Genomic DNA, 27255 nt, shown 5'->3' on the forward strand with positions numbered 1-27255 from the left:
ACACACTGTCCAACTCACTCACTCCTACAACTATCTGAAGCCACATCTGCACTGTCTCTTGACCATCTGGGGCAATGTATCTGCTGTACCGGTATGAGGTGGCCAGTTAAAATGAGAGCAATTATTAATGAGTTTATTGCACAATACAAAATGTGAAGGGGGCATGCTTCACTCCTCCTTGTAGCCTGGTGGGTAGCTGATGGTCACACTGGAGGGGCAGCTGGGAGTCTTGCAGCACTTGCCGGGCTTGGGAGCCAACATGGTGCATGATGCTGGTAGTGTGAAGTCATAGCACCTGAAGGAGATATAGCATCTGTAGCATCGTACATAGCACCTGTAGCATCGTACATAGCACCTGTAGCATCGTACATAACACCTGTAGCATCGTACATAGCACCTGTAGCATCGTACATAACACATGTAGCATCGTACATAACACCTGTAGCATCGTACATAACACTGTAGCATCGTACATAACACCTGTTGCATCGTACATAGCACCTGTAGCAGACATATTTAGGACCTGTAGCATCAAACATTTTCCCCTGTAGTAGTGAGTGAGTGAAATGCTTTGAACAGTTTTACAGTTCAAGGGAGTCAGACCCGTGAAGATCCGGGGTAGAATAGGTCTTCAGCAACCCATGCTTGCCGTAAAAGGTGTCTATGCTTGTCGTAAGAGGCGACTGACGGGATTTGGTAGTTGACTTGGTTGATGCATGTCCTCGATCCCAATTGCGTGGAACGATGCTCATGGCGTTAATCACTGGATTGTCTGGTCAAGACTCGATTTATTTACAGACCGCCGTCATACAGCTGGAATATTGCTGAGTGCGGCGTTAAACAACAAACAACAAACAACCAAGGGAGTCAGCTGGATGTTGGAGGAAAGCTCTTTGATGTTTATCACTTTGTTGAAACCCACGAGCACGGGTATGGTGTTGATAAACCTGGAAGCATAATCGGGATTCGAACCCACGATCAAAGGTTTCTGACGTGCACAAGATATGCAACTCTGGACGGCGAATATCAGCGTCTAAGACGTGCCCTCACCAGCAGCAGACATTCATAGGTAACTTGTGTCACAGCAGTGATGACAGTATCTTGTGGTATGTCATTAAGGGATATCGCACCATTATATACACATGGAAAAAATCATAATGATTTTATCACTTACATCAGTAGGTGGTATTCATCAAGCGAGTAAGTTTATCATCAAACCAGCACCTATTTCACCAAATAAGCACCTATTTAAAAAAGCAAGCACTTATTTCAATAAGCCAGCGTCATTATACAAGCAAGCACTTCTCTCACCAAGCAAGCACCTATTTCAACAAGCAATCACATATTTCAACAAGCAATCACCTATTTCAACAAGCAATCACCTATTTCAACAAGCAATCACCTATTTCACCAAGCAATCATCTATTTCACCAAGCAAGCACTTATCTAACAATCAAGCATTTATTTCAAGCCAGCCTATATTTCAAGCATCTATTTCAACAAGCAAGTAATTATTTCAACAATCAAGCACTTACAGATCGTCACATGTATATCGGCCGGTCTTAGCGTCCTGGCACGTACATCTCTGCTTGCATCCATCTACAAATGCCTGTCCCTGTTGGTAGACCTGACCTTTGAACGCACAGCCAGAACCTGGGGGAGATTAACAATATTTGAGAGATATGTTGTATCCATGCCCTAGTTAAAACATATACTGTAACATCGTCCTTGGTGTAACATGCTGTAACCATGTAGCGTTAATCATCTGGCTACCTCGCCACCCTGCCACCTATGGCAATATATTACGCAAATTTTGCTAAGGATCACCACTTTAAAAGGTATCTGTGCATCTGTTGACACGGCTAAAGACAATATTGCGTGAAGACACGTTCAATGAACAAAAGTCCTTTGTCATGTGCCACACAATGCCAACAAACAACACGTGACCAATAATCGGTCAGATCACCCGTCAAAATAAGAGTATCTGACCAAAACTGAAACGTAAAAAAATCACGAAAACAAATTCATTGTGAAAAAACGACAATTCTCAGTAGTACGTATGTGATCCAAGTGACGCGACCACAGCCTGGCACCGTCCTCTCATTCTCCAAATAAGTGTCTGGATGGTTGCCAAGACAAAATACGACTTTTCAGTAATAGCCTTGAAGAGTTCCCGTAGAGTTGCCGGAAGAACAGGGTGTCGTGATCTGCAGCTCATTCCACATGTGTTCGATAGGGTTGAGGTCTGGTGACCTGCTGGCCACTCCATGCGGACAATGGTCTCCTGTTCTAAGGAGGCATCAACGACACTGGCACGATGAGGTCGTGCGTTATCTTCCATGAGGATGAAGTCTGTGAATTCCGGGCCAAATGCACCAGCATACGGTCTCACGTATACATCCAGAATGTCATCACCCATAGCGCACACCTGTCATCGTGCACCGCTGTAGGACATGGTGATCGGTTCTTCAAGCTCTACTGATCCCCCCCAAATCATGATTGAGCCCCCTCTATAGTGGTTATGTTCGGCAACGTTGGAATCCTGAAATCTGAAGTCTAGACAGTATCTCTATTCATGAGTGAAAAGTACTGCAGCCCAAAATATTTAGTAGCAAATGTTCTTGTGCTCTCTCATAATAATTTGCAACGATCTGCCACGATACATCCAACCACAGGTTTCCAAGCACCTCGTACACATCATGCCCATGACTGTATGCGAGATGCTGTATGCCTCTGTCCGCTGATCATGAACCTGAGAGGGGCGGTCGGGTGGCCGAAGACCTGGGTTCGATTCCCGATATGGGTACAATGTGTGAAGCCCATTTCTGGTGTCCCCCGCCGTGATATTGCTGGAAATGTGCTAAAAGCGGCGTAAAACAATACTCACTCACTCATGAACCTGAGATCCTACTGTGGTTACCAAATCATTGTGTTCCCGGGGCATTTCAATCTATATTTGGTGCATGAATTGTTGATAACATCTGTATTCATTAAGAGATACCATTTGAGATACTAAGTGTTTTTCCTTAATACAAAACTGTCACCAGATAAACTGAATGGCGATGTTGAAGTCCTGATCAAAAATATATCTGTTCATTTGCAATGCTTTTAGTAAGGGAGGTCGGTATCACATATATTTTCTAACTTAAACATTATATTTTCCAATTAAAAGTGAAGTGTGCATCAGTATTACTAATTAAATATACACTTTCCCACAGTAAATTCCTCACTCACTTGTTCCTGTAAAGGTTCCGCTCCCGGTTCCAGTTCCCGTCATAGAACCGGTTCCAGTTCCCGTCATAGTACCGGTTCCAGTTTGGGCTGTAAAATGCAATCCACATTTTACTTTTTAATCACAAGGTGGTATCAACAAGTGCATACATTCGCCCTTACCCTTGGTGTTACATTGTAAAACTACCAAGTATAACAACAAATGTTCAGAAACGATACGTGAAAAAGTACTCACAACAAAGGTTACAAGTCTTGGCGCAGTTGGCCTTGGCCCATACAGCGTAGGTAGCTTCAGAACAAACAGACGTGCCGAACGCAGCACAGTTTTGGATCACGTCCGTGCAAGCACCTGTGTAGGTATGGGGCATGAAGGTTATACACACAGTCCTCAGTGTCCCACTTTCAGAGAGGAAATCGTGGTGGTCATGTAATGACCAAGTTGTTTTTGTTTGTTTGTTAATTGTTTAATGCCGCAATCAGTAATATTCCAGCCATATGACTGCGGACTGTAAATAATCGAGTCGGAACCAGACAATGCACTGATTGACATCATGAGCATCGATCTACGCAATTAGGATAAGATGACATACATCAACCAAGTCAGCGAGCCTGACCACCGGATCCCGTTAGTCGCCTCTTACGACAAGCATAGTCGCATGTTATGGCAAGAATGGATTGCTGAAGAACTATTCTGTAAGAATCTGTATTGACATCACACATGCTTATCCTATCTGGAAGAAAGGACGTTTGACTGGTTTGTGTTTAAAAGTATCCTGTGTTTAATTTGTGCCCCGTTGTAATATTACCTGTTCCACCTGGATATATGATCGTGCCAGTTCCGGTTCCGGTACCAGTTCCAGTTCCGGTTCCGGTTCCGGTTCCAGGGTAGATAATTGTGCCAGTACCAGTTCCGGTGCCTGCAGAAATCCTCTTACGTGTATCAGTGAGTGAGTGAGTGAGTATGGTTTTACGCCGCTTTTAGTAATATTCCAGCAACATCACGGCGGGGGACACCAACAATGGGCCTCACACATTGTACCCATGTCGGGAATCGAACCTGGGTCTTCGGCGTGACGAACGAACGCTTTAACCACTAGGCTATCCGACCGCCCCTCAGCAGTGTTTAATTCTTAATAGTGGCGCTATCTGTCTACCACATTATTTGATCTAAAACATTTGTTTGATTATCTGACTGTTTGTGGAAATGTTTCTCCCCGTCTGTACCAAATCGACATCGGTCTATAAATAATCGAGTCTGGACCAGACAATGCACTGATTGACATCATGAGCATCGATCTATGCAATTAGGATAAGATGACATACATCAACCTAGTCAGCGAGCCTGACCACCGGATCCCGTTAGTCGCCTCTTACGACAAGCATAGTCGCATGTTATGGCAAGAATGGGTTGCTGAAGAACTATTCTGTAAGAATCTGTATTGACATCACACATGCTTTTCCTATCTGGAAGAAAGGACGTTTGACTGGTTTGTGTTTAAAAGTATCCTGTGTTTAATTTGTGCCCCGTTGTAATATAACCTGTTCCACCTGGATATATGATCGTGCCAGTTCCGGTTCCGGTTCCAGTTCCAGTTCCTGTACCAGGTCCAGTGCCGGTACCAGTACCAGTTCCAGTTCCGGTTCCGGTTCCAGGGTAGATAATTGTGCCAGTACCAGTTCCGGTGCCTACAGAAATCCTCTTACGTGTATCAGTGAGTGAGTGAGTGAGTATGATTTTACGCCGTTTTAAGCAATATTCAAGCAATATCACGGCGGGGGACACCAGAAATTGTCGGGAATCGAACCTTGGTCTTCGGCGTGACGAACGAACGCTTTAACCACTAGGCTACCCGACCGCCCCTCAGCAGTGTTTAATTCTTAATAGTGGCGCTATCTGTCTACCACATTATTTGATCTAAAACATTTGTTTGATTATCTGACTGTGTGTGGAAATGTTTCTACCCGTCCGTACCAAATCGACAAACTTTATGAACCCAATTGCAAGGGTTTTTTGAGTGAGTGAGTGAGTGAGTGAGTGAGTGAGTGAGTGAGTGAGTGAGTGAGTTTATATGGTTCAACGCCACTTTAGACAGTATTTCAGTTTGATCAGGGAAAGTCAGCTTAATGCTGAAGGAAACCAAAGTTGATGCAGGTCCGAGGCGTTGGTGAAACACACAAGCACGGGAATGGAACGGATTCTGGTACGACTAAGGGACGCAACTCTGCATTAGAGAATTATATGACATGAGCATCAAAGCTGACAAGACGCGTCAGTACCTCGTACGGATCACGTTATTAGCCCCTTTCTTGGTAACGTACTTAGTTGTGTACAACTATATGCCTTCTTCGTCCGAAATTGTTTGATAGGCATTACTTAGAAGTTGACGGATGACAAGATAGACACCATTTTATGGATAACAACTTCTTTAATACTGTGAAAAGCGACGTTTCGGTATAGATCCTTATACCGTTGTCAAGGATCTATACCGAAACATCGCTTTTCACAGTATTAAAGAAATTGTTATCCATTAAATTGTGTCTATCTTCTTCGTCCGAACAAATACACTCAAGGAGAATTTAGTCGGACTAGTACAAGCAGCCATACACACACGCACGCACACACACACGCACGCACGCACGCACGCACACACACACACACACACACGTGCATGCACGTCGCTATATAAATGCAATAATCTTGGACGCGACGTTAAACCCCATTTCACTTCACCTCTATCTAAATCGCGTAGGTTAAGAACTGATCTGAATCTTAATATGTTTAAATCCTAAACATGTCATGCCACCCTTCTATGTTCACACTGATAATGTTATCAAACTACCGGTCATTGTGCCAGTTCCAGTTCCAGTTCCGGGTCCAGTAATTGTTCCAGTTCCGGTTCCGGTTCCGGTTCCAGTTCCAGGTCCAGTTACTGTTCCAGTACCAGTTCCGGTTCCGGGTCCAGTTATTGTTCCAGTTCCAGTTCCTGTTCCGGGGTAGATAATAGTGCCGGTTCCAGTTCCGGTACCAGTTGTACCTACTATGAAAGGGTAAACGTGTTCAAGCTGTTACATAAAAACATTAAAGGACTTTACATTTTCATCTATCTTGGAGCCTCTTTCAGTCTGATCCGTTACATATTTGAGACATTAATTCTCAATCTTTAATATGTTCAGCAAGTCTAGCAATATCACAGCGGCCTGTAAGTAATCGATCCTTGACTGTATCGACCCAGTGGCTGAAAGCAAGGTGACGATCGGGGCACGATGGGGGCACAGTGGCCCACAATCAGCCACTGAGCCTGGTCACTGGATCCTTTTCAGTCTGCTCTTGACACATGGCATATTTGAAACCTATGTTTCCCCTGAATACAGTAAGGTCTCTGTGTAGAAACTCAACGAATTGCCCTTTTCAAGGCCTGCCTTCAACATCTAGAGTCCTCAATCTGGCGAAAGTGTCAGGCCTGAATCAGTGCAATGGACACACTCGCTAAAGACTGTGAACTGCCTCTGAACTTCAGACATTGTTCTTTCCATGTGGTTAATTCCATCCAAGACAGTAAATCTTTTGGACAAATTCTCTATGTAGTTTGTATGTCATCATAATTTTACCTCTGAGTATATGTTGTACCCACCTTGACATTTGTTACAATACAGCGGACATGAGTTGATCGCCCATTGCGCGTACATTGCCTGGGTACAAACAGCCTTTCCGAACTGAGCACAGTTCGGCATCTTGTCCACGCATGCGCCTGCATAAACAGGAGATTAAATAGGGCTTTTTAGAGACACTATATTTCGTTTATTAATACGCAAGTTATTCTTTAGAAGGAGAGGAGGAACGAAATAGATTTGTGAGGACCCAAAACCTTTTTCAAGACATCCAGTGAACGTTTAATAATATTAATACCGGGTTGTTTTTTTAACAAATTAATTATTTTCCAGAATATCATGGTTATTCTATAAACTGAATACCTATAGTCTTGTATCTAAGAAAAGAAGAAATATCACCTCAGTCGATCTATCGTTTGAAGAAGTTTACTGAAAATGTCCATGACGTCACGAGTAAGAGATTATGTAATATTTAATTATTTGCAACAATTCACTGACGTCACGGGATTGAACAATACACAAAACAAACACACCAATTTGAGAGTGCTCCAAACGTCTTCCCGAGTTTAACTGACCATAAAAGTCCAGTTTCCACCCTCGCCGAACTAGGCTGGAATTCCGGAGTTACATTTTGGCTGGACTAACGAGTCTATGCGAAGTCCAATCAAACTAGGGTAACGAACTATACATCCGGTTTATAAACAACATGGATTTCAACGTGCAGATTTCGGTCGATTGCAGGATTTGCAAAGCATGTGTACCGTCAACTAGGCGTCGAAAGATATTTTCCAAATGTTTTCATGTTTTAATCAAGGTGCTCACGGGATGTGATGCACTTCGCGGGGTAAGACCCGTTTTATTACAATAAATCGATCTTGATTATGGAATCGTCTTCTCTGGGCGCCGCTATTTTGTTTAAAACAAATGCAAGAGATGTGAGAGTTGGAATCTGATTGGTCAATAGGGGTACATAGAGGGGACATAACTTGTAACATCCACTGGTGGCGCTTCGATCGAGCCTGGAAATTCCAGCCTAGATCGGCACGATTGGAAACTTGACTTTTATAGTCAGTTCACGTAATTGCCTCGGGAAGGCGTGTTTATATGGCATAGTTCCACTGCTCATGCTTCGATTACATGCACAATACAGTTTGAAATATATCAGTTGTAAAACCAACATTCCGCCACAGTAAACCGATATTCTTTCTATAAGGCGAATACACAAGAGAGTTGTTGTTCGTAGCGTCATGTACATGGGACGTCAAGGGAGGGCGCCATCATGAATTATGACGACACAACAGGATTATGAAGATTTATAGGAACAGTTGATTGGGTGGTAACGTCCATAATAGATACATATTTTATACGTTTAAACGATTCCCTTAGCTATCACAGCTATGTTATTCAGATTGTGGTCTTGGATTTTTTTTATATTTCAAAGGGGGGGGGGGGGGGGACCCGTTCACGGAATAGCATTACCATGGATGTGTAATAAAGCATAGGTTTATATTTGAAACGACATGTGTCTTCAGTTTATCCGCAACATATGTTGTCTAGAAATACTCAGTTTTTCAGTGTGCAATCATTACCAGCTCCACCCGGGTATGTAACAGTACCTGTTCCAGTTCCGGTTCCAGTAACAGTTCCAGTTCCGGTTCCAGGTCCAGTGATTGTTCCAGTTCCGGTGCCGGTTCCAGGTCCAGTGATTGTTCCAGTTCCGGTGCCGGTGCCAGGTCCAGTGATTGTTCCTGTGCCAGTGCCGGTGCCAGGTCCAGTTATTGTTCCGGTGCCAGTGCCGGTGCCAGGTCCAGTAATTGTTCCTGTTCCAGTACCTTAATACAAACCCTGTACTCAACTACAACATTTCAAATAAACGTTCAGAAGTAATGCCTGAAACAAATGAGACATGAAGACAAACTTTTGACTGTCAGTATATAGGTGTAGAAATAGTTTGATCTATCTGTGAAATTAATTAATCTCCTGTAGCAGTTTCCGTCGCTAATTACTGGCACAGACAATGAAATAAATATTATCTTCATATTTTCTCATTCACTCATTGATATAAATGTTGTATTTGTAACAACAGTATGACTATTCTATGTATATTTTGAAGGACATGTCACAAATATGCATATGTCATAAAATCACCGAAACTAACATTTCATGCAGGTCAAGGCACAATTGTCGATTGCCCATTGCTGGTACTCTCCACTGCAGACCTTGCTGGTGTCGTAATCCTTGCAGTTGGTGAGTTTATCCACACAGTAACCTGTCAAAACAAACGCTCGGCTGACCTTTCTCAGTTTTATATTTGTCTATTTTAATGCTGACGTTATCCTTGTAGCTCATGACCAAACATTTTTTTCTTGAAATACTTAAAACAAAACTTCTTTAGAGAAAGGAATTTTTAAACAAACTCAGAATTGAATATCAAAAGTAAAACTAACCCTCCTTTTAAATGTATGTGCACTGTTAGGTTGATATTATATTTTCTTGCTTGCCATACATTCGTTAAAACAAAATTGTAAAACATTGCATCTCAGGAATGTTGAATCAAATTCGTATCGTTTCTGTACCTGTTCCAGTTCCTGTAATTGTTCCCGTTCCGGTTCCAGTTCCAGGTCCAGTGATTGTTCCCGTTCCGGTTCCAGTTCCAGGTCCAGTGATGGTTCCAGTTCCAGTTCCGGTTCCAGGTCCAGTGATTGTTCCAGTTCCGGTTCCAGTTCCAGTGATGGTTCCGGTTCCGGTTCCAGTTCCAGGTCCAGTGATGGTTCCAGTTCCAGTTCCAGTTCCAGTTCCGGTTCCAGGTCCAGTTATTGTTCCAGTGCCGGTGCCAGGTCCAGTGATTGTTCCGGTGCCAGTGCCGGTGCCAGGTCCAGTAATTGTTCCTGTTCCAGTACCTTAATGCAAACCTTATACTCAAGTACGATATTTCAAATAAACGTTCAGAAGTAATTGCTGACACAAATGATACATGAAGACAAAATATTTGACAGGCAGAGTATAGGTGCAGAGATGGTTTGATCTATCAGTGAAATCAATCCCCTGTACCTGCATTAATGACACAGACAATGAGATAAATAGTACATTCATATTTTCTCATTCACTCATTGAGATTAATTAATCACCTGTAGCAGTTTCCGTCGCTAATTACTGGCACAGACAATGAAATAAATATTATCTTCATATTTTCTCATTCACTCGATGAGATAAATGTTGTATTTGTAACAACAGTATGACTATTCTATGTATATTTTGAAGGACATGTCACAAATATGCATATGTCATAAAATCACCGAAACTAACATTTCATGCAGGTCAAGGCACAATTGTCGATTGCCCATTGCTGGTACTCTCCACTGCAGACCTTGCTGGTGTCGTAATCCTTGCAGTTGGTGAGTTTATCCACACAGTTACCTGTCAAAACAAACGCTCGGCTGACCTTTCTCAGTTTTATATTTGTCTATTTTGATGTCGACGTTATCCTTGTAGCTCATGACCAAACTTTTTTTCTTGAAATACTTGAAACAAAACTTCTTTAGAGAAAGGAATTTTTAAACAAACTCAGAATTGAATATCAAAAGTAAAACTAAGCCTCCTTTTAAATGTATTTGCACTTTCAGTTTGATATTATATTTTCTAGCTTGCCATACTTTCGTTTAAACAAAATGTAAAACGTTGCATCTCAGGAATGTTGAATCAAATTCGTATTGTTTCTGTACCTGTTCCAGTTCCTGTAATTGTCCCAGTTCCAGTGATGGTTCCGGTTCCAGGTCCAGTGATGGTTCCAGTTCCAGTTCCGGTTCCAGTTCCAGGTCCAGTGATTGTTCCAGTTCCAGTTCCGGTTCCAGGTCCAGTGATTGTTCCAGTTCCGGTTCCAGGTCCAGTGATTGTTCCTGTGCCAGTGCCGGTGCCAGGTCCAGTTATTGTTCCGGTGCCAGGTCCAGTTATTGTTCCGGTGCCAGTTCCGGTTCCAGGTCCAGTTATTGTCCCGGTGCCAGTGCCGGTGCCAGGTCCAGTTATTGTCCCGGTGCCAGTGCCGGTGCCAGGTCCAGTAATTGTTCCTGTTCCAGTACCTTAATACAAACCCTATACTCAAGTACGATATTTCAAATAAACGTTCAGAAGTAATTGCTGACACAAATGATACATGAAGACAAAATATATGACAGGCAGAGTATAGGTGCAGAGATGGTTTGATCTATCAGTGAAATCAATCCCCTGTACGTGCATTAATGACACAGACAATGATATATATAGTACATTCATATTTTCTCATTCACTCATTGATATAGATATGGTATTTGTAACAACAGTATGACTATTCTATGTATACTTTGACGGACATGTCACAAATATGCATATGTCATAAAATCACCGAAACTAACATTTCATGCAGGTCAAGGCACAATTGTCGATTGCCCATTGCTGGTACTCTCCACTGCAGACCTTGCTGGTGTCGTAATCCTTGCAGTTGGTGAGTTTATCCACACAGTTACCTGTCAAAACAAACGCTCGGCTGACCTTTCTCAGTTTTATATTTGTCTATTTTGATGTCGATGCTATCCTTGTAGCTCATGACCAAACATTTTTTTCTTGAAATACTTAAAACAAAACTTCTTTAGAGAAAGGAATTTTTAAACAAACTCAGAATTGAATATCAAAAGTAAAACTAAGCCTCCTTTTAAATGTATTTGCACTGTCAGGTTGATATTATATTTTCTAGCTTGCCATACTTTCGTTAAAACAAAATTGTAAAACATTGCATCTCAGGAATGTTGAATCAAATTCGTATCGTTTCTGTACCTATTCCAGTTCCTGTAATTGTCCCAGTTCCAGGTCCTGTAATTGTTCCGGTTCCGGTTCCAGTTCCAGTTCCAGGTCCAGTGATGGTTCCGGTTCCGGTTCCAGTTCCAGGTCCAGTGATGGTTCCGGTTCCAGTTCCAGTTCCAGGTCCAGTGATGGTTCCGGTTCCGGTTCCGGTTCCAGTTCCAGGTCCAGTGATTGTTCCAGTTCCAGTTCCAGTTCCAGTTCCAGTTCCAGTGATTGTTCCAGTTCCAGTTCCAGTTCCAGGTCCAGTGATTGTTCCAGTTCCGGTGCCAGTGCCAGGTCCAGTAATTGTTCCTGTTCCAGTACCTAAATACAAACCATATACTCAACTACAATATTTCAAATAAACGTTCAAAAGTAATTGTTCACACAAATCATACATAAGGACAAAAGCTTTGACAGGCAGAGTAAAGGTGTAGAAACAGTTTGATCTATCAGTGAAATCACAGACAATGAGATAGATAGTAAATTCGTATTTTCTCATTCACTCATTGAGATAAATATGGTATTTGTAACAACAGTATGACTATTCTATGTATACTTTGAAGGACATGTCACAAATATGCATGTGTCATAAAATCACCGAAACTAACATTTCATGCAGGTCAAGGCACAATTGTCGATTGCCCATTGCTGGTACTCTCCACTGCAGACCTTGCTGGTGTCGTAATCCTTGCAGTTGGTGAGTTTATCCACACAGTAACCTGTCAAAACGAACGCTCATGACAAACCCTTTTTTTCTTAAAATTCTTAAAACAAAACTTTTATTAGAGAAAGGAATAGTTCAACAAAATCAGAATGGAATATCAAAAGTAAAACTAAGCCTCCGTTTTGATGTGTGCACTGTCAGGTTGATATTATTTTTTATTTTTAGCTTGCCATACTTTTGTTAAAACAAAATTTTAGAACATAAATATAATCAACGGAATGTTGAAGTAGATTTGATTCGTTTCTGCACCTGTTCCAGTTCCAGTTCCGGTTCCGGTTCCAGTACCAGGTCCGGTGATTGTTCCGGTACCAGTACCAGTTCCAGTGATTGTTCCGGTTCCTGTAATCGTTCCGGTTCCGGTTCCAGTACCAGGTCCAGTGATTGTTCCGGTACCAGTTCCAGTTCCAGGGCCAGTTATTGTTCCAGTTCCGGTTCCAGTTATTGTTCCTGTTCCTGTACCCGTCCCAGTTCCAATCCCATAACCTGTGTCCGAATCCATAGCATGAGTGAATGTACTTTAATGCCGCAGTTAGCTATTGCAATAATTCAAACCAATAGGTGACATTGGCAAGTCACTGAGCTTGACCATAATACCCACAGGTTTAATGACGAAAGCAAACATTCTACAATGACATTCTAAAATCCTGCATTCTCTTTGGTCCTCCAGAGGTATCGAATCTACGTTAGTACATGACCTTGTCTCTCCGTTAATCTACGTTAACTGCCGAACAACCGCGAAAGAAAACATATTTTCAAAACAACTTCTTTCGCAATCCAGCCCATTTTGCAGTTTTAATACTGATCTTGCACCCTTAACGTTGCTAAATAACATGTTGTGGTTCCTACATTGTTTACAGCAAGCATGGCGATATATTAACTTGACGAACAAATATTTAGAGAGCGTATTGTACAATTCAGTTACATCAACACAGCTTGACTTTGGCATTACTCTATCACGTACTGTGTCATGTCTACCGTGCTACAATGCTGAGACATCCCATCTGTAGAACTTCGTAATAGTGTGTACTTCAGAACAAAACATTACAAAGGTCGCTTCAATTTCTCTGGTGATGTTAGTTTGAATAATGCTTACTGGACACCTGCCTACATGATTGTGTAGTGTCTCAGGGAAGTGGTTCAAGTAATATGGTGACAATTATGGTATGGGTACATAAAGCAGACATAATGTAGATTAAAGCCATTGATCCCTGAAATCGGACTTTCAACCGACTGAAAATATAAGGCTCAACCGATGCCACATCACTAATCATTTCCGCTATAACCAAAGAGTTTGTGTTGTTTTGTTATTGTTTCATGGTAGAATGGAAATAAACCAAACGTATTTTAAATAGAGTTTTCCAATATAGATTTGATACCTCTTAATTTTCAAAATCGAGACCTTTTGTTATTGTTTCATGGTAGAATGGAAATAAACCAAGCGTATTTTCAAATAGAGGTTTCCAATATAGATTTGATACCTCTTAATTTTCATTTTCAACGGAGACATGATGTCGCGTTTTTAGTTTTGAATGAAATTTACAGGTATCTACGAAACATCTACATTAAAAACCCAATAGGTACATCTACTAATTAGACAGCAAGTATCTTTGTGTTCAACAAGCAGTTGGTTTGTAGGGACTGGTCTGCTCGAAGTCAGTATAATGTGTCTTAGTGGGGTTTCCATGTCAAACTGCGTCGTGATTTCTCAGTGGGCTAGCACTATAAAACTGGCCTAAGTCCGGACTAGTTCAAGTAGCCACACACACATTAGGACGACGTTAAACTCCATTTCATATATGAGAGACTGGATTACATGGCACTGGGATGTGTATCATCTAGGCACCGGCAGACACTTTACATATTACCACATTGCATTTCGAGGCCGTAGCTTTTACGTGTCGCCATATAAGTTCATCCCTCCCTAAACGTGAGTTATTAAGAATGAAACTTATTGATAACGATGAGTGTTCTATGTGTCATACTCACAAAGAAAATATTTTTCATGTTTATATCGAATGTCATGTTGTTAAGAACTTTTGGTCAGATTTCTGTATTTACTTGACTCATATCTTGCATAGGAAAATCCTTATAACTGACAACGAGCTCCTCTTTGGTACCTCTGATGTATTAATTAACCATTTGATTGTAGCTGCTAAAAGATTTATCTTTGTCCAGTGTATTAAGAATGAAAATGTTGACTTTGTTGCTTTTAAGAACACAATAAGAAGTATCTATGACGTTGAATATCATATTGCACGTAGAAATAACGACTTCTCTGCCTTTAATAGAAAATGGGCTTTGTTTACTCAAACTGCAAAATAACTTATTCACTTGTTGTTTGCAACATAATTTGATGTACCATAAATACCGCATCTTCTTAATTGTATACATAAATATGCCTTCATCTGTACCATGATGTGGATTATGCCTTCATCTGTACCATAATGTGGATTATGCCTTAGGCCTCCTCTGTACCATATCCTTTTGAGAAGTACCTGTATTCATAAAGCTGTATTGCTTTCCAAGTGCATATGTATCCTGTGTATATGACTGAATAAAAATTTATAATAAAAAAAAAGTTCATCCCTCCCCATGTATATGAATCAGGTGGAACTCACATTTCATGCAGGTCAAGGCGCAGTTATCGGCCGCCCACGTGGCGTATTTAGGGTCGGTACAAGTGGTTGTGCCATAGGTCTTGCAGTTGGGGAGTTTGTCCACACAGTTGCCTGTAGCAGAGACATGCGATAAGGTTATCCGGAAATTTGACATGAGGGCACATCTGCTAACATCAGAAGCAACAGCGAATGCAGCGGTAACACCTTTTTTTCTTCTTTTTTTAATATTTTCATTTCAATTCAGTAGACATAAATGTAACATTGGTACATGAGGTATATACGTGTAGCACTTCATAGAATCTTAAAACATGATCAGATATGGGTATGTACAGCCGTAACACTTTGTTGAACATGGTATAAAACACTTCAATAACTCATATAATGATTATACCTTTCTTTTAGATTTGGAGATGAAACATTGATAGTTATCAATTAGTATACCCATGAATATAATGATTCTAAACTGTTAAATAACACTACCCATAGGACAATTATAATTTGATTAGGGCGATAAAAAATATTGTTTTCAAATAATGGTTAGTGTTATCCCACTCGCCTACCCAGAGTTCAATAATGCAGAGTACCCTAGTCACAGGCCAGCGCCATGTGACGATTCGTCACATCTTACAATCTATTCAAGATATTGCATATGTGTTTAATCGGTTTCAATTTTGACGAGTCTAAACATTTAGATAAACATTTGTCTTAGAAAGGTTAACTTTCATTGACAAAATATCCTTCAACACGAAAAGCTATTTCCATTTGCGTAGTTATCCTTTGTTTACATTGGTTTTACGGCTGCACGTGCTCATTCGTCACCACTCGCATGTTTCCGTAACCTACAACAAGACTCGACCCCTCCCCGCCCCGACCCGTCCCTCTCGAAGGCCGCCATGCGTCGACACGCTGCAAGCCAATCAGAAGGCGCGTCAGGATATGAGTACTTCGATCAATATCAACCCGAGTATTTAAATTAATTTTTGGAAAACGCTTTTGTTTATAACATGTGGACAAATGTAGATTTCGGTTCCACACTGCAGTGTATACGGAGAATAGAATAAGAATAGAATGTTAAATTAATGGATGTTAGATCCGCGTCACATACCTTATTACATTAACAAGAGATAACTAAAAACAAATGCAGATTTGGTAGAAGAAAAATGGATTCCTCAATTAACATGCACAACCACATGATGGTTTATATACCACAAATAATAAACGAAAAGATATATAAGATTCGAACGAATTATTTCGAAGTTTGTAAAAGAAAATAAAGCTCTTTTAAAAAGATCACCATTAAATATTGACAGAAATTGTTAATGAAAACTTAATTTAATATATATTATGGCTTTTAAATTACCTAAATGGGTGACGTACATATATTCTGGTTTATCTAACCTGTAAGAGCCTCGTATGTTACTCCCACACAATTAAATCGGTTAAAGATATTTATGTTATATCTAGCACATATTTTTTTAAAAAGCTACATGTCTTTACATTAGTTGATAAGATTGTAATGCTTCCTTTTTTAACATCTCAAATTTGAACAAGCTTTGAATATTAAAGCTTGTGTGCTGTTTAACGCCGCACTAAGCAAAGTTCCTCCTCTATGACGGCTGACCGTACATCATCGAGACACCACCAGGCAAACCAGTAATTGATATTGTAAGCAACGATCCACGCGGTCGAGGTATGATGGCACCAGTCAACCAAATGGCCGGTCTCGCCACCCCATCGTTCTTGTTCGGAGTATTTCTCGTGTTCATACGCCAATACAGAATCCTTAGAAAGGCATTCGTCACCACTCGCCCCTTTCCGTAACCTGCAAGAAGGCTTGCATTCGTCACCACTCGCCCCTTTCCGTAACCTACAAAAAGACTCGTCCCCCTATCGATGAATGTTATGTGCAAAAATACGACAAACCAATTAGAATGCGCGTATGATTTCAAGTTCTTCGTCAAAGAATCCCTCAGAAATAAATTTTGATATATATCCAAAAATATACCCAAGACACGGTGACAGTTAAATGTGTTCAATCATATTGTATAATTCCGCATGACCCGATGTGCTTTAAATTGTATCTGAAATATATATAATATATTGGGAAATATATGTGAACCATTACACAACGAGTTGACAATTGTTTTAGGTATGCCGGTTTGCGCTAAGACGGAACCCGGTCGCAAAAATGGCCATGAGAGGTGCACGAGTCGCTATCCGGCTTGTCCCGGAATAACACGAGTTAGTCACGAAAAGAAGGCTTGTCCCGGAATAACACGAGTTAGTCACGAATGCTCAGAAAGGGGCACGAGTCTACATTCGGCTTGTTCAGGAATGGGACGAGTTAGCAACGAATGCCACGTGCTGTCGTCGAAGCCATACGTCGAGGTAGCGATACGGCCACTTTGATGTACAAAGATATTTTGCCATGCACCTCACTGTCGCAGTTGTATTAGCATATCTATATACATTATGTAACTATGGTGAACAATATGCAAAGCGCCCCAAAAGACTTGAATTAGACCAGTCTATTTTGTTTTCAGAATATACGCGTTTGTTTACAAACAAGAGAAAAGTCCAGTCCGGTCAGGTGATATGTAAATTAGCCTGTGGCAGTGGTGTTATGGGCGTTAAGTCATCAGTGCGCTTGAGTGTGGTGTTATCCATGCGATACACCAATCAGATAAATATGAGGTCACGTAGCAGAAACTACTTTTAGTAAGCTCTGAACATCGACATGGTGTTTACTTTCTCAATAACTATCGCAAAAAAGCGTTTCTTAAATGATTAAATAGTGGTTCGCGACGTGTGAGTGCTTATGTAAACAAGCATGGCTGCAAATCAGTGTGACACTATCATAAATGAGGTGGTTCACTCAAGTGTTATATTCCTACGCGGCTTCTTAAGTTACACTAGAGAACAGCAGTAAGTCTTAAACGTAAGTCGTGTGTTTTCCGTATGATAAATATCATATATAAGGAATAAAACATATGTCTTACATTTTGCATAGCATGTTGTTCATATTATATGATTATTTGCGATACGAAAACAAGCTCCGCGATTACTTTCTATATACCCAGAAAACATCGCTAGGATATCATTGGATTTGGAGAACTTAACTAAATGTTTACATTAATGTTGGGCAATAGTTGGTGGAGTTGGTGACACCGATATTTAGTCTGAGAACCATTGAGCAATGTTTTACTAGTTTATATACATTAAATGCAATATTATCAGTGTAGTCCTGCTCAGTACCGGTTCCTGTTCCAGTTCCTGTAATCGTTCCAGTTCCGGTTCCAGTTCCTGTCATCGTTCCAGTTCCGGTTCCAGTTCCTGTCATCGTTCCAGTTCCTGTCATCGTTCCAGTTCCAGTTCCTGTCATCGTTCCAGTTCCGGTTCCAGTTCCCGTCATTGTACCACCTGAGATAATGTCGGATAGAATATATATTACCACGTAGTCATCCTTCGAAGTATCTTTCCGGTAAACACATGCTTACACACATGCAGTGAATTAAACTGTCTAACCATGATGGCTGTCAATATGTTCAAGCTCTTGAAGCAGTGTTATATTACCTTGTAGACGCGATAGAGACTAGCCCGGCTACAATATCACTGGTCACAGGATAGCGGACAAGAAGTCTGTACCCGTTCTGGCTGAACTCACATTTCATGCAGGTCAAGGCGCAGTTCTCGGCCGCCCACGTGGCGTATTGAGGGTCGTTACAAGTGGTGGTGCCATAGGTCTTGCAGTTGGTGAGTTTATCCACACAGTTGACTGTTGGAGAGACCTGAGATTAACGTCTTATAAAATTATAAAATACGATGATGGCGACATGTTTTCTATTGCTGGAAAATAGCCACCTTGTAAAGAAACATAAAGCTTCATAGTTGTTAAGGTATGTGAAGTTTAGGTCCCAGACCTAGCCCGAGTTTACTTTAACTTTACGTTTGTATTTCTGATCACCATATAACGCCATGTCTGAAAACTCACGCGACTCCTACACGTAAAAAAAAGTTTTAGATTCTAAACACAAACCTAAACTTCCTCCATTTCCCATAATTTTGACGTGTTTAGGATTGAGTTTAACAGCTAAACATGTTTATGGTCAAAATGTGGGAAAGACCAGGTGTGTAAATTGTGATTATGAAATGGCCTACCTGTGCCTGTTCCGGTCACTGAAACAACGAGGATCACAATTCATCATCACCATACATTAGAGTCTGAGTTGACTTAAGTTCTAATAACCGGCTTAGTTCTATAAATTGAAACGTTTCTTCTCATAAGAGTGAGTGAGTTGGGTTTTACGCCGCTCTTTGCAATATTCCAGCAATATCACGGCGGGGGACACCGGAAATGGGCTTCCCACATGGGGAATCGAACCCGGGCCTTCGACGTGACGAGCGAACGTTTTAACCACTAAGCTACTCAACCGCCCCTTCTCATCATAAGAATATTTTTAATAAATTCCATAGGTATTTACTTGTAAACAGCATGTATAGATGAGGACGTATATTGTTGGGTGAGTGAGAGAGTATGGTTTTTCTCCGCTTTTAGTAATATTCCAGCAATATAACAGCGGGGGACACCAAAAATGGGCTTGACACATTGTACCCAGTACATTGATGAACTTTAAGAATGGTTATATGGAATGGTTTGGTACCCACGAATCCTGATAATGGAGTATCTTCCAGCACGAATCATAGCTTATCATCGGTTCAATTCTAGTACACATACATATTGTTATCAGTTCATTCAGGCACGTGCTCAACAGACAGACGGTCAAAATTCCTGTCTCGTGGTCAACGTCCTGTTGGCTGTGACCTTGACCGCAGCGCGATAACTCCGTTCACATGATCGAGAATCATCTCAGCTATCTACCCAAACTTTCTCAACATTAAGAAACTGGTTATAGAATACTGATATAATATGGTATATATTTCTTCAGAAAGGGTGGTGCACAATTAAACTTATGCAGTCTTAACTTTTGAAGAGGAGTATAATGGCTTGTATTTCAGCTGTTGGCACGGCGGCCATGTCTTTGTCAGGAGAGTCCGACTGAGTAAAAAGTAAATGGAGGCGATAGATTAACCATGGCGCTAATGCTAGGAAACCTACTTTGCCCTTGTCCAGTGCCAGTAGAGGTGCCCCCAGTACCGGTGAAGCCACACGAGGGCTTACTGCAGCACTCCCCTGGGGCCTTGGTCAGGGGGCAGTTCGGAGGCAGATTGCTGTAAACTTGGCATCTGTACGATTAAGGAAAGATTTATTTGTGAATCACTATCAAATAGTGATGATACAAAGTGTTCGCGAAAAAGTGAGCGCATCCTGCCCCATAGGTGGCACTCGTCCCAAACACATGCAAAGGCAAGTCAAGTGTACACCTGTAAAACACGTGAACATATGCTACTAATGAGTCACTAATGAGTGCAATTTGGAATGTATATGTATCAATCTCCCATACGTCTATGATTTAAAAACTTGGGGGTGCATATTGGTTTACGCCGCAATCAATATGATTCCAGCTATTTCATGCAGGGCCCCGTTCCACAAAGCGATCGAAGCGCTACGACTGTCGTAAGTCTATGTTTAAGTATAGTAGTTACGATCACCTTAGCGCTACGATCGCTTTGTGTAACGGGGCCCAGGTCTGTAAACAAAAGAGTCTGGACCAGGCAAAGTAATATGAGCAACAGTCCACTACTGTCGAGAAACGCTGCCGTGGCACACGTGACAAAGTGTAGACACCCGATTCCTTCTTTGCTTTGATTGTTTGCACAACTCCAGTTATATGATAGCGGCCTATAAAAAATCGAATCTCGATTAGACAACCCAGTGATTCCTCTAACCACCAGCGTGTCCACTAGCCTATATCAAAGACTAGTTGGAAACAGCATGATTCCTCATTGTTGATTCATAAATGTTTCTTTGGTATGATTGAATTACTAAATCAGGTTCAAACTGTATCGCCTACCTCATATAACAAGGAGTTCCTAATGAATATCTCTCGTTCTGAGCATGATGAGCGATGTACACTATGATACGGCCATGCATACATGTAAATATCAGTAGAACATTTCGGGTATCGGAAATAAATAAAAGATGATTTAGAAGCAGTTTGGAATATTTCCCACTGAGGATAATAACCATATCTCCACACAAGGCGTCTCTCCCATAACGCTTTATTCTTATGAAAACGAATGTAAAGAGAGATATTGGTCGAAATAAAAAGTAACTAAATCTAGAAACCAGTATCACATTTATGTCTTTTTTCGATGTTTAAGGCAAAGCCGGATTCGAAAAGAGAAACTGAATTTTATGTTTATATTTTTAATGTATAAACTGCAATTTCATATATCTTTCCCCAATATGATATTATTTATAGAGCTGAGGCTATCAAATGACATATTCGTGTGTGTCTTTCTTTGAAACAAAGAGAATAATTATGACATACATACATATTTTTCACAACAATATTCTAACATAATTTAACATACGCACGTATGGAAAATAGCCCTTCATTATGACCTCTCCACTTTTGTTCCTAATACATTTAGCAGATGTCTTCTGCGTTCATCAAAAATATATTCAATTTTCATATTTTACTCTACCTCTTTACACTCAACTATAAATGCGCTATCTTCATTTTGGGTTTTTCATAACCCGTCCACTCTCACAAACACCTGTTTATCGGATTTCCTTCTCACACAGAGTTAAAATACAGATAGTGAAGATAGTGCATTTCAAATATAGCAAAGGACACCTACATATGCAGCTCGCGGTTACGGCAGTAGGGCAGATAAGATATTTCTTTAAACCTATCCTTCGGCAACCTTTCCGTCACTCTTGACTAAAGGTCATTGTATCTGTTGGGTTGAGAGAGTGATTGAGGCTAAAGGACGCTTTCAACAGAATCTCAGTTACATCACGGCATGTCAGCTTGACAGTGATGACGTTGGGTGAAAGCTCCAAATGATGCAGCTCTCAGACGATTACCACTTGGGGTATGGTGCTAACAAATCTAGAAACATAATCAGGGCGAATCTGGAATTAACAGGATTCTGGTACGCCCAAGGGATGCAACTCTGCGTGACGAATTGCGGCGAACTGGGCCACCGGTGTTGGTTTGAACCTCAACGAGGGACTACGCGCCACAAATGTACATTGTACTTTTTCAGTTCAGATGAACACGTTTTTGTGTGAAACACGGATATCGTGTTTTTATTAGCATAATTATTTGCAGCCAGATTAACACACCTCATGAACTTTAAAACAAAATGGTGTCTAAACGACTTGAATAAAAATTGCCTGAACCTAGTACCCTTTTAAGACAAAGATGGTCTTTTGGACTGCAGAGTTCGCAAGAAATTAAGGGAATTAAAACCACTTTTAATACAAAGGTCGCGTAATTAATAATTAGATGAAATTGATACACTAAAGTCATTAGGAACAATATGGTAACATATTTACAATATACATGGAAGTGTACAAAGCATTGCTGGGTGCGTTGGACATCCCATTCGCCATTATAGTTTCATTACGGAAGTGACGTCACCAACTCCGTCTCACTTATCAGCAGCTTAGCGCAGCATTTCTCTCGCTCAGTAATCTGCTTAGAGATCTGTTTTGCCATTTATTTATCTTTCGAATATAGTTGCGGAAATGTTCAGGATATTTATTCTTAAGGAATAGAGGTACAATACACTGGATAATCGAGGATGGAATAAGAGGTGAGGTCAAATTGGTTTAACGTCGCCTTCGGCTGCTTGTACTAGTCCGGACTGTCGCAGTTTAACATGAATACCCCACTCAAACACAGTATACTGACTCCGAGCCGACCAGTCCTTGTTTTAGCCCCTTAATGCCGAGCGCCAGACAGGGTAACAATTTGATATGACGCGGCCGGGGATCGAACCCCGGACCTTGCGATCTCCGGGCGGACGCTGTTTCTCTAGACCACTGAGGCGGTCGGATGGAATAAGAACGTCGATTACCGCTGGGAATTTAGAATAAGGTTCATTATATCCGACTGAAGAGACAAGTTAGGATAATCTGATATTCTTCAGGCCTGAAAATTCTTACAGCGATTTGCATTTGTAGTAGCCTTTAGAAGCGTCGACACATTCGCAGCTCTCCTCGCAGCCCTCAGTCCATGTCTGCCCCTGTTGGTACGTCTTGCCCTTGTAAGTACAGACTGAAACACAGTATAGCGCCCACTATACACACAAAGCGTAATAGAGTTAGGCCGAACGAAAACCAGATGTGTAGACCATAAACTAGGCGCAGAGAGCATAAACCCGATACTTGGGATTAAACTATAGATACGTAGAATATAAACTACATACATGTACACAGAGAATGGACTACACTCACCGCCATAAGAAATGCGTACCATGGAATGAGTTGGGTTTAACGCCGCTTTTAACATTATTCCAGTTAAATCACGGCGTGTCGGCTGAATGTGGGAGGAAAGCCCGAAGTGATGCAGGTCTAGAAACCTAGAAGCATAAACGGGGTGAACCGGGATTCGAACCCACAATCTTAGGTTTCTGGCGTACCCAAGGGACGCGACTCTGCACAGCGAATCGCGGCGCCTTAGACGATGCAAAATGTAACAGATACTTGTGTGTACCCTAGGTATGCAAAATGTAAACAGATACTTGTGTGTACCCTAGGTATGCAAAATGTAAACAGATACTTGTGTGTACCATAGGTATGTAAAATGTAAACAGATACGTGTGTGTACCATAGGTATGTAAAATGTAAACAGATACTTGTGTGTATCCTAGGTATGTAAAATGTAAACAGATACATGTGTGTACCCTGGGTATGTAAAATGTAAACTAGATTCTTGAATGTAAACCAGATTTTTGGCTTTAAACTAGGTTTGTTAAACCGAAACTAGATACTAGACGGTACTACTTTGGTGAAACCAACCAGCGAGGGCATTGTGCGAATCCTGGTACAACCAAGGGAAACAACCAATGTACAACCTGTGCGCCTACAAACTGAATAGGGGCGGTCGGGTAGCCTAGTGGTTAAAGCGTTCGCCCGCCACGCCGAAGACCCGGGTTCGATTCTCGACATGGGTGCAATGTGTGAAGCCCATTTCTGGTGTCCCCCGCCGTGATATTGCCGGAATTTTGCTAAAAGCGGCGTAAAACCATACTCACTCACTCGCTCACAAACTGAATACATATAGAGACGGCAGGGACAGACCAGGGTGTCTTCATCTTATGGGATGTAGGGATTTTATCATCCCGAAAGATAAAGACCAATTAACTTCACTCTGAAGTCAAGTTTCCCCAAGCCAGAACTCGGGGACTTGGTGTCTCATTGACCCCACGTGATGAGATAGCGCACGCGGGACACCCGGTTACGCGCGTGATCATTGGTTATACCACTCAACAGTCCATAGGGTCATTCCCAGTACTGAATGAGTTGCTGTTACAAAGTGTAAAACTGTTGATTTTGTGTCGGAAAGGTTTGTTGTTCATACTATCAACCCTTGGTCTGTCTTGTCCATACTTTGCAGGTTGAATATTGAAGAATACGTCGTAAAACTACATTCATTCACGAACTCAATCCCTGTGATGATGGTATGATACCGGTTACTTAAAATGTTTATGTGAAAAATATAAAAGATCTTAATATCATTCTGCATGAAAAGTTGTGTGATTAAGAGCAACAACCGGATATTACCCACGGAATGTGTGCTTTTCTGTTTTGTTATGGGGAGTCACAAAACATTAGCACCACCGCCATATGGCTGTGATATTGCTGAGTGCGGCGTTAAACAACAAACAAACAAACGAGCGATACATTAGCCATTAGTGTCTTTTTAAGAAAGATTTTACGAACATACTGACACATATACCATGCATTTGCAAGTCTTCTTGAAATATTAAGGCCTTAATTATTTCCATAAAGCTCGACTGCAAATGGGTAATCTATTAAATATTGTCAAAAGAGAGAAAAAGGTTTTGTGTGTTTTGATGAACAAAGTTCAAACCTTACCTTTAAAAAATCATAGTTGTTTTAAACAAAACATGTCCGCTTTTGCAAAGCCAAATGTTTCAGTTTTTTCTTAGGAGAGTCACAGACAAGGGCATATAATTTTCCATTGAGTTGATTTCATAATACTGATTGAAATATTTCTATATTGTGGGTTTGCAAGTGTCATTGCTTTCAAATGCAATCTACCATTATCTGGGTACCGTACACTGTTTTTTATAGAGTGAATGAGTGAGTGAATACTACTTAGAAAACGTTTGCGAAATAGGTATACCCTGCGATATGAAAGCAGATGTACTCTTATCAAATAGGTAACATATATGGCACGACGGCTTTAAGAACTAAAATATGCTTCAATTTAAAATCCTTGGATCTGGAACAACTGTTCGTTAATTTTTAAATTCAAAATAATTTCATACACATTCAAAATCGATTTCAGGAAACTTTTATATTATTAAAATAATTACCGGCTTAGAACGTTCGCCAAATTAAGTGACAATTAATATTCTCGACTCCTGATCGCTTTGCAATGACTAACAAAAGATAGCGCGCCTTGTCAGATACACATTAAGCGTACAGTATATGTGACACGTAAACACTCGCAAACAGCAATTTTCTCCAAGGCGTAAGTTAATGTCTTAGTGACGTCACCTAACTAACCTGTGATCTGCCTGACAACGTCGGCCCCGAGAGACACGGCGAGGCAGCACGACAGCACGGCGATTATCCGGGACGCCATACTGGAGTTACCTTAGATATCTAACTTAACGCCGTGTGCTGCTCTTGATATAGACCTACCCGTAGACGGCACGAGAGATAGGCACGTCTGGCAAAGTAATGACGTAATCAAAGCCTGCTTAAACATTGTACCGTTACTGAAAGAAAAAAGACTCCATTGGTCTCACTAGAGGTACTTATCAAAATGACACGATAAACCAGACAGGCACTCCTTTATTTAGCGGTATAAATATGGTCAGCCGCCTAGTATGTCCTGAAACTGTGCTAGGTAAAACCTGGCTATGTTACAATTAGTTTTATTGATATTTCTCAAGAATCATGGAAATTTTGTATACCCATGTTGATGTAATTATAACAATGAGAGAGAGGGGGGGGGGGGGGGGAGGGGAGAGAGAGAGAGAGATGCTCGAGGTATTTTTCTGTATATTCATCCTTGGTAGTATGGAACCGAGCGCGTTTCGTTATATTTTCTGTCACCAGAGTGACTGACGTTTCAGGACGTGGCTGTAATATAATACACGTCGGTTAATGTTGATCAGCTGATGTCTTTTATATAATTATCAAAAGTGAATACTAGCCTTTATATTCACGTTGTCTTTTGCTTCAATAAAATATTTTCAACTACCAAATACTGTTTTATTCAAAACAGTATTTGGTAGTTGGAAATATTCAAAATTCAAAATTCAAATTTAAAAGAGTGATTCCAGCTCTTCCAAATATGGCATAGAACCACTTTTAAACAGTGCTGAATTGCATCACTTAGCCGTGTTAGGAAGACAGACAGACAAATAGACAATTTATTAAAGTCTCATTTTTCCATATATACATATATAAAATAAAATTCACAGGAACTAAAAAGAGCCACTCCAATTGGTGATATATATAACTGGTGGTTTATAATGTATTGAATACAACACAGCAAATCTTATATACAAGGGACAAAAGTAAAAGAATATAAAATACAATAGAATAAAAACGTAGAATTCTAGCTTCGATACAGGAATTACTGACGTTTATCTAAAATACGTTTGCAGGTTTTGGCACATAAAGGGCTTGATAAAATAAAACCAGCTTAAACTATACTCACCACCAAAAGAAACGCGAATACCATACGTGTTGGTTAATATATGACGACTAACTCATATTCAAGAGATATTAGATTAGTTCGATGCACAAACGAACATACTGGTATGTTGTCTGAACAGATGCGCATAACGCATAACGTGTGACGTCATAGAACCATGACTCGAGATGCACCATTTATCTGGTAGCTTTATGTGGGAGGAAAGCCCGAAGTCATACAGGTCTTAGACGTTTACCACTGGTGAAACCCACGAGCATGGACATGGTGCTGACAAACCTAGAAACAGAATCCGAGCGAACTGGGATTCGAACCCACGATCATAGGTTCTGGCGTGCCCTAGGGACGCAACTCAGCACAGCGACTGGGCCACCAGTGCCCCCGGAAGTTTCGATAGCGCCCAGTTTCAATACGAATAGGAATCACG

At 40.9% G+C, this 27255-nt stretch overlaps 1 protein-coding gene across 11 annotated transcripts; it reads right to left on the reverse strand.

Annotated features, from left to right (window-relative positions):
• Window positions 1-119: 119 nt before the first annotated feature.
• On the reverse strand, window positions 120-25827 carry LOC124113008 (putative per-hexamer repeat protein 5). 11 transcript variants are annotated; one of them, XM_048398768.1, is made up of 25 exons: window positions 25670-25827; window positions 23078-23189; window positions 20114-20241; window positions 19156-19173; window positions 18662-18772; window positions 18253-18417; window positions 14998-15108; window positions 12629-12862; window positions 12264-12374; window positions 11647-11976; window positions 11229-11339; window positions 10563-10916; window positions 10147-10257; window positions 9417-9740; window positions 8999-9109; window positions 8457-8672; window positions 6864-6980; window positions 6072-6269; window positions 4856-4917; window positions 4771-4813; window positions 4038-4148; window positions 3467-3580; window positions 3235-3321; window positions 1536-1653; window positions 120-295 (listed from the first exon to the last, which is right to left on the reverse strand). In XM_048398768.1, the coding sequence occupies exons 1-25, from the start codon at window positions 25746-25748 to the stop codon at window positions 169-171; spliced, it is 3603 nt and encodes a 1200-aa protein (XP_048254725.1). In that variant the 5' UTR covers window positions 25749-25827; the 3' UTR covers window positions 120-168. The 11 variants fall into 11 exon arrangements, with proteins under 11 accessions (XP_048254725.1, XP_048254727.1, XP_048254722.1 ...); XM_048398770.1 differs by having other exon boundaries at window positions 4771-4917; window positions 14998-15112; window positions 18371-18417; XM_048398765.1 differs by having other exon boundaries at window positions 4771-4917; window positions 6072-6266.
• Window positions 25828-27255: the final 1428 nt, after the last annotated feature.

This window comes from Haliotis rufescens, unplaced genomic scaffold (assembly GCF_023055435.1).
Source record: "Haliotis rufescens isolate VD_foot unplaced genomic scaffold, xgHalRufe1.0.p SCAF_19, whole genome shotgun sequence".
Lineage (NCBI taxonomy): Eukaryota > Metazoa > Mollusca > Gastropoda > Lepetellida > Haliotidae > Haliotis > Haliotis rufescens.

Excerpts from the sequence above, each read along its gene's own strand:
- LOC124113008 (XM_048398764.1), bottom strand. The coding sequence starts at position 25,748 with ATGGCGTCCCGGATAATCGCCGTGCTGTCGTGCTGCCTCGCCGTGTCT. Across the intron at positions 12,375-12,628 it reads CGGAACTGGAACTGGAACAG|GTTACTGTGTGGATAAACTC; the intron begins GTGCAGAAACGA and ends TCGTTTTGACAG. Across the intron at positions 9,110-9,416 it reads AATTACAGGAACTGGAACAG|GTTACTGTGTGGATAAACTC; the intron begins GTACAGAAACGA and ends TTGTTTTGACAG.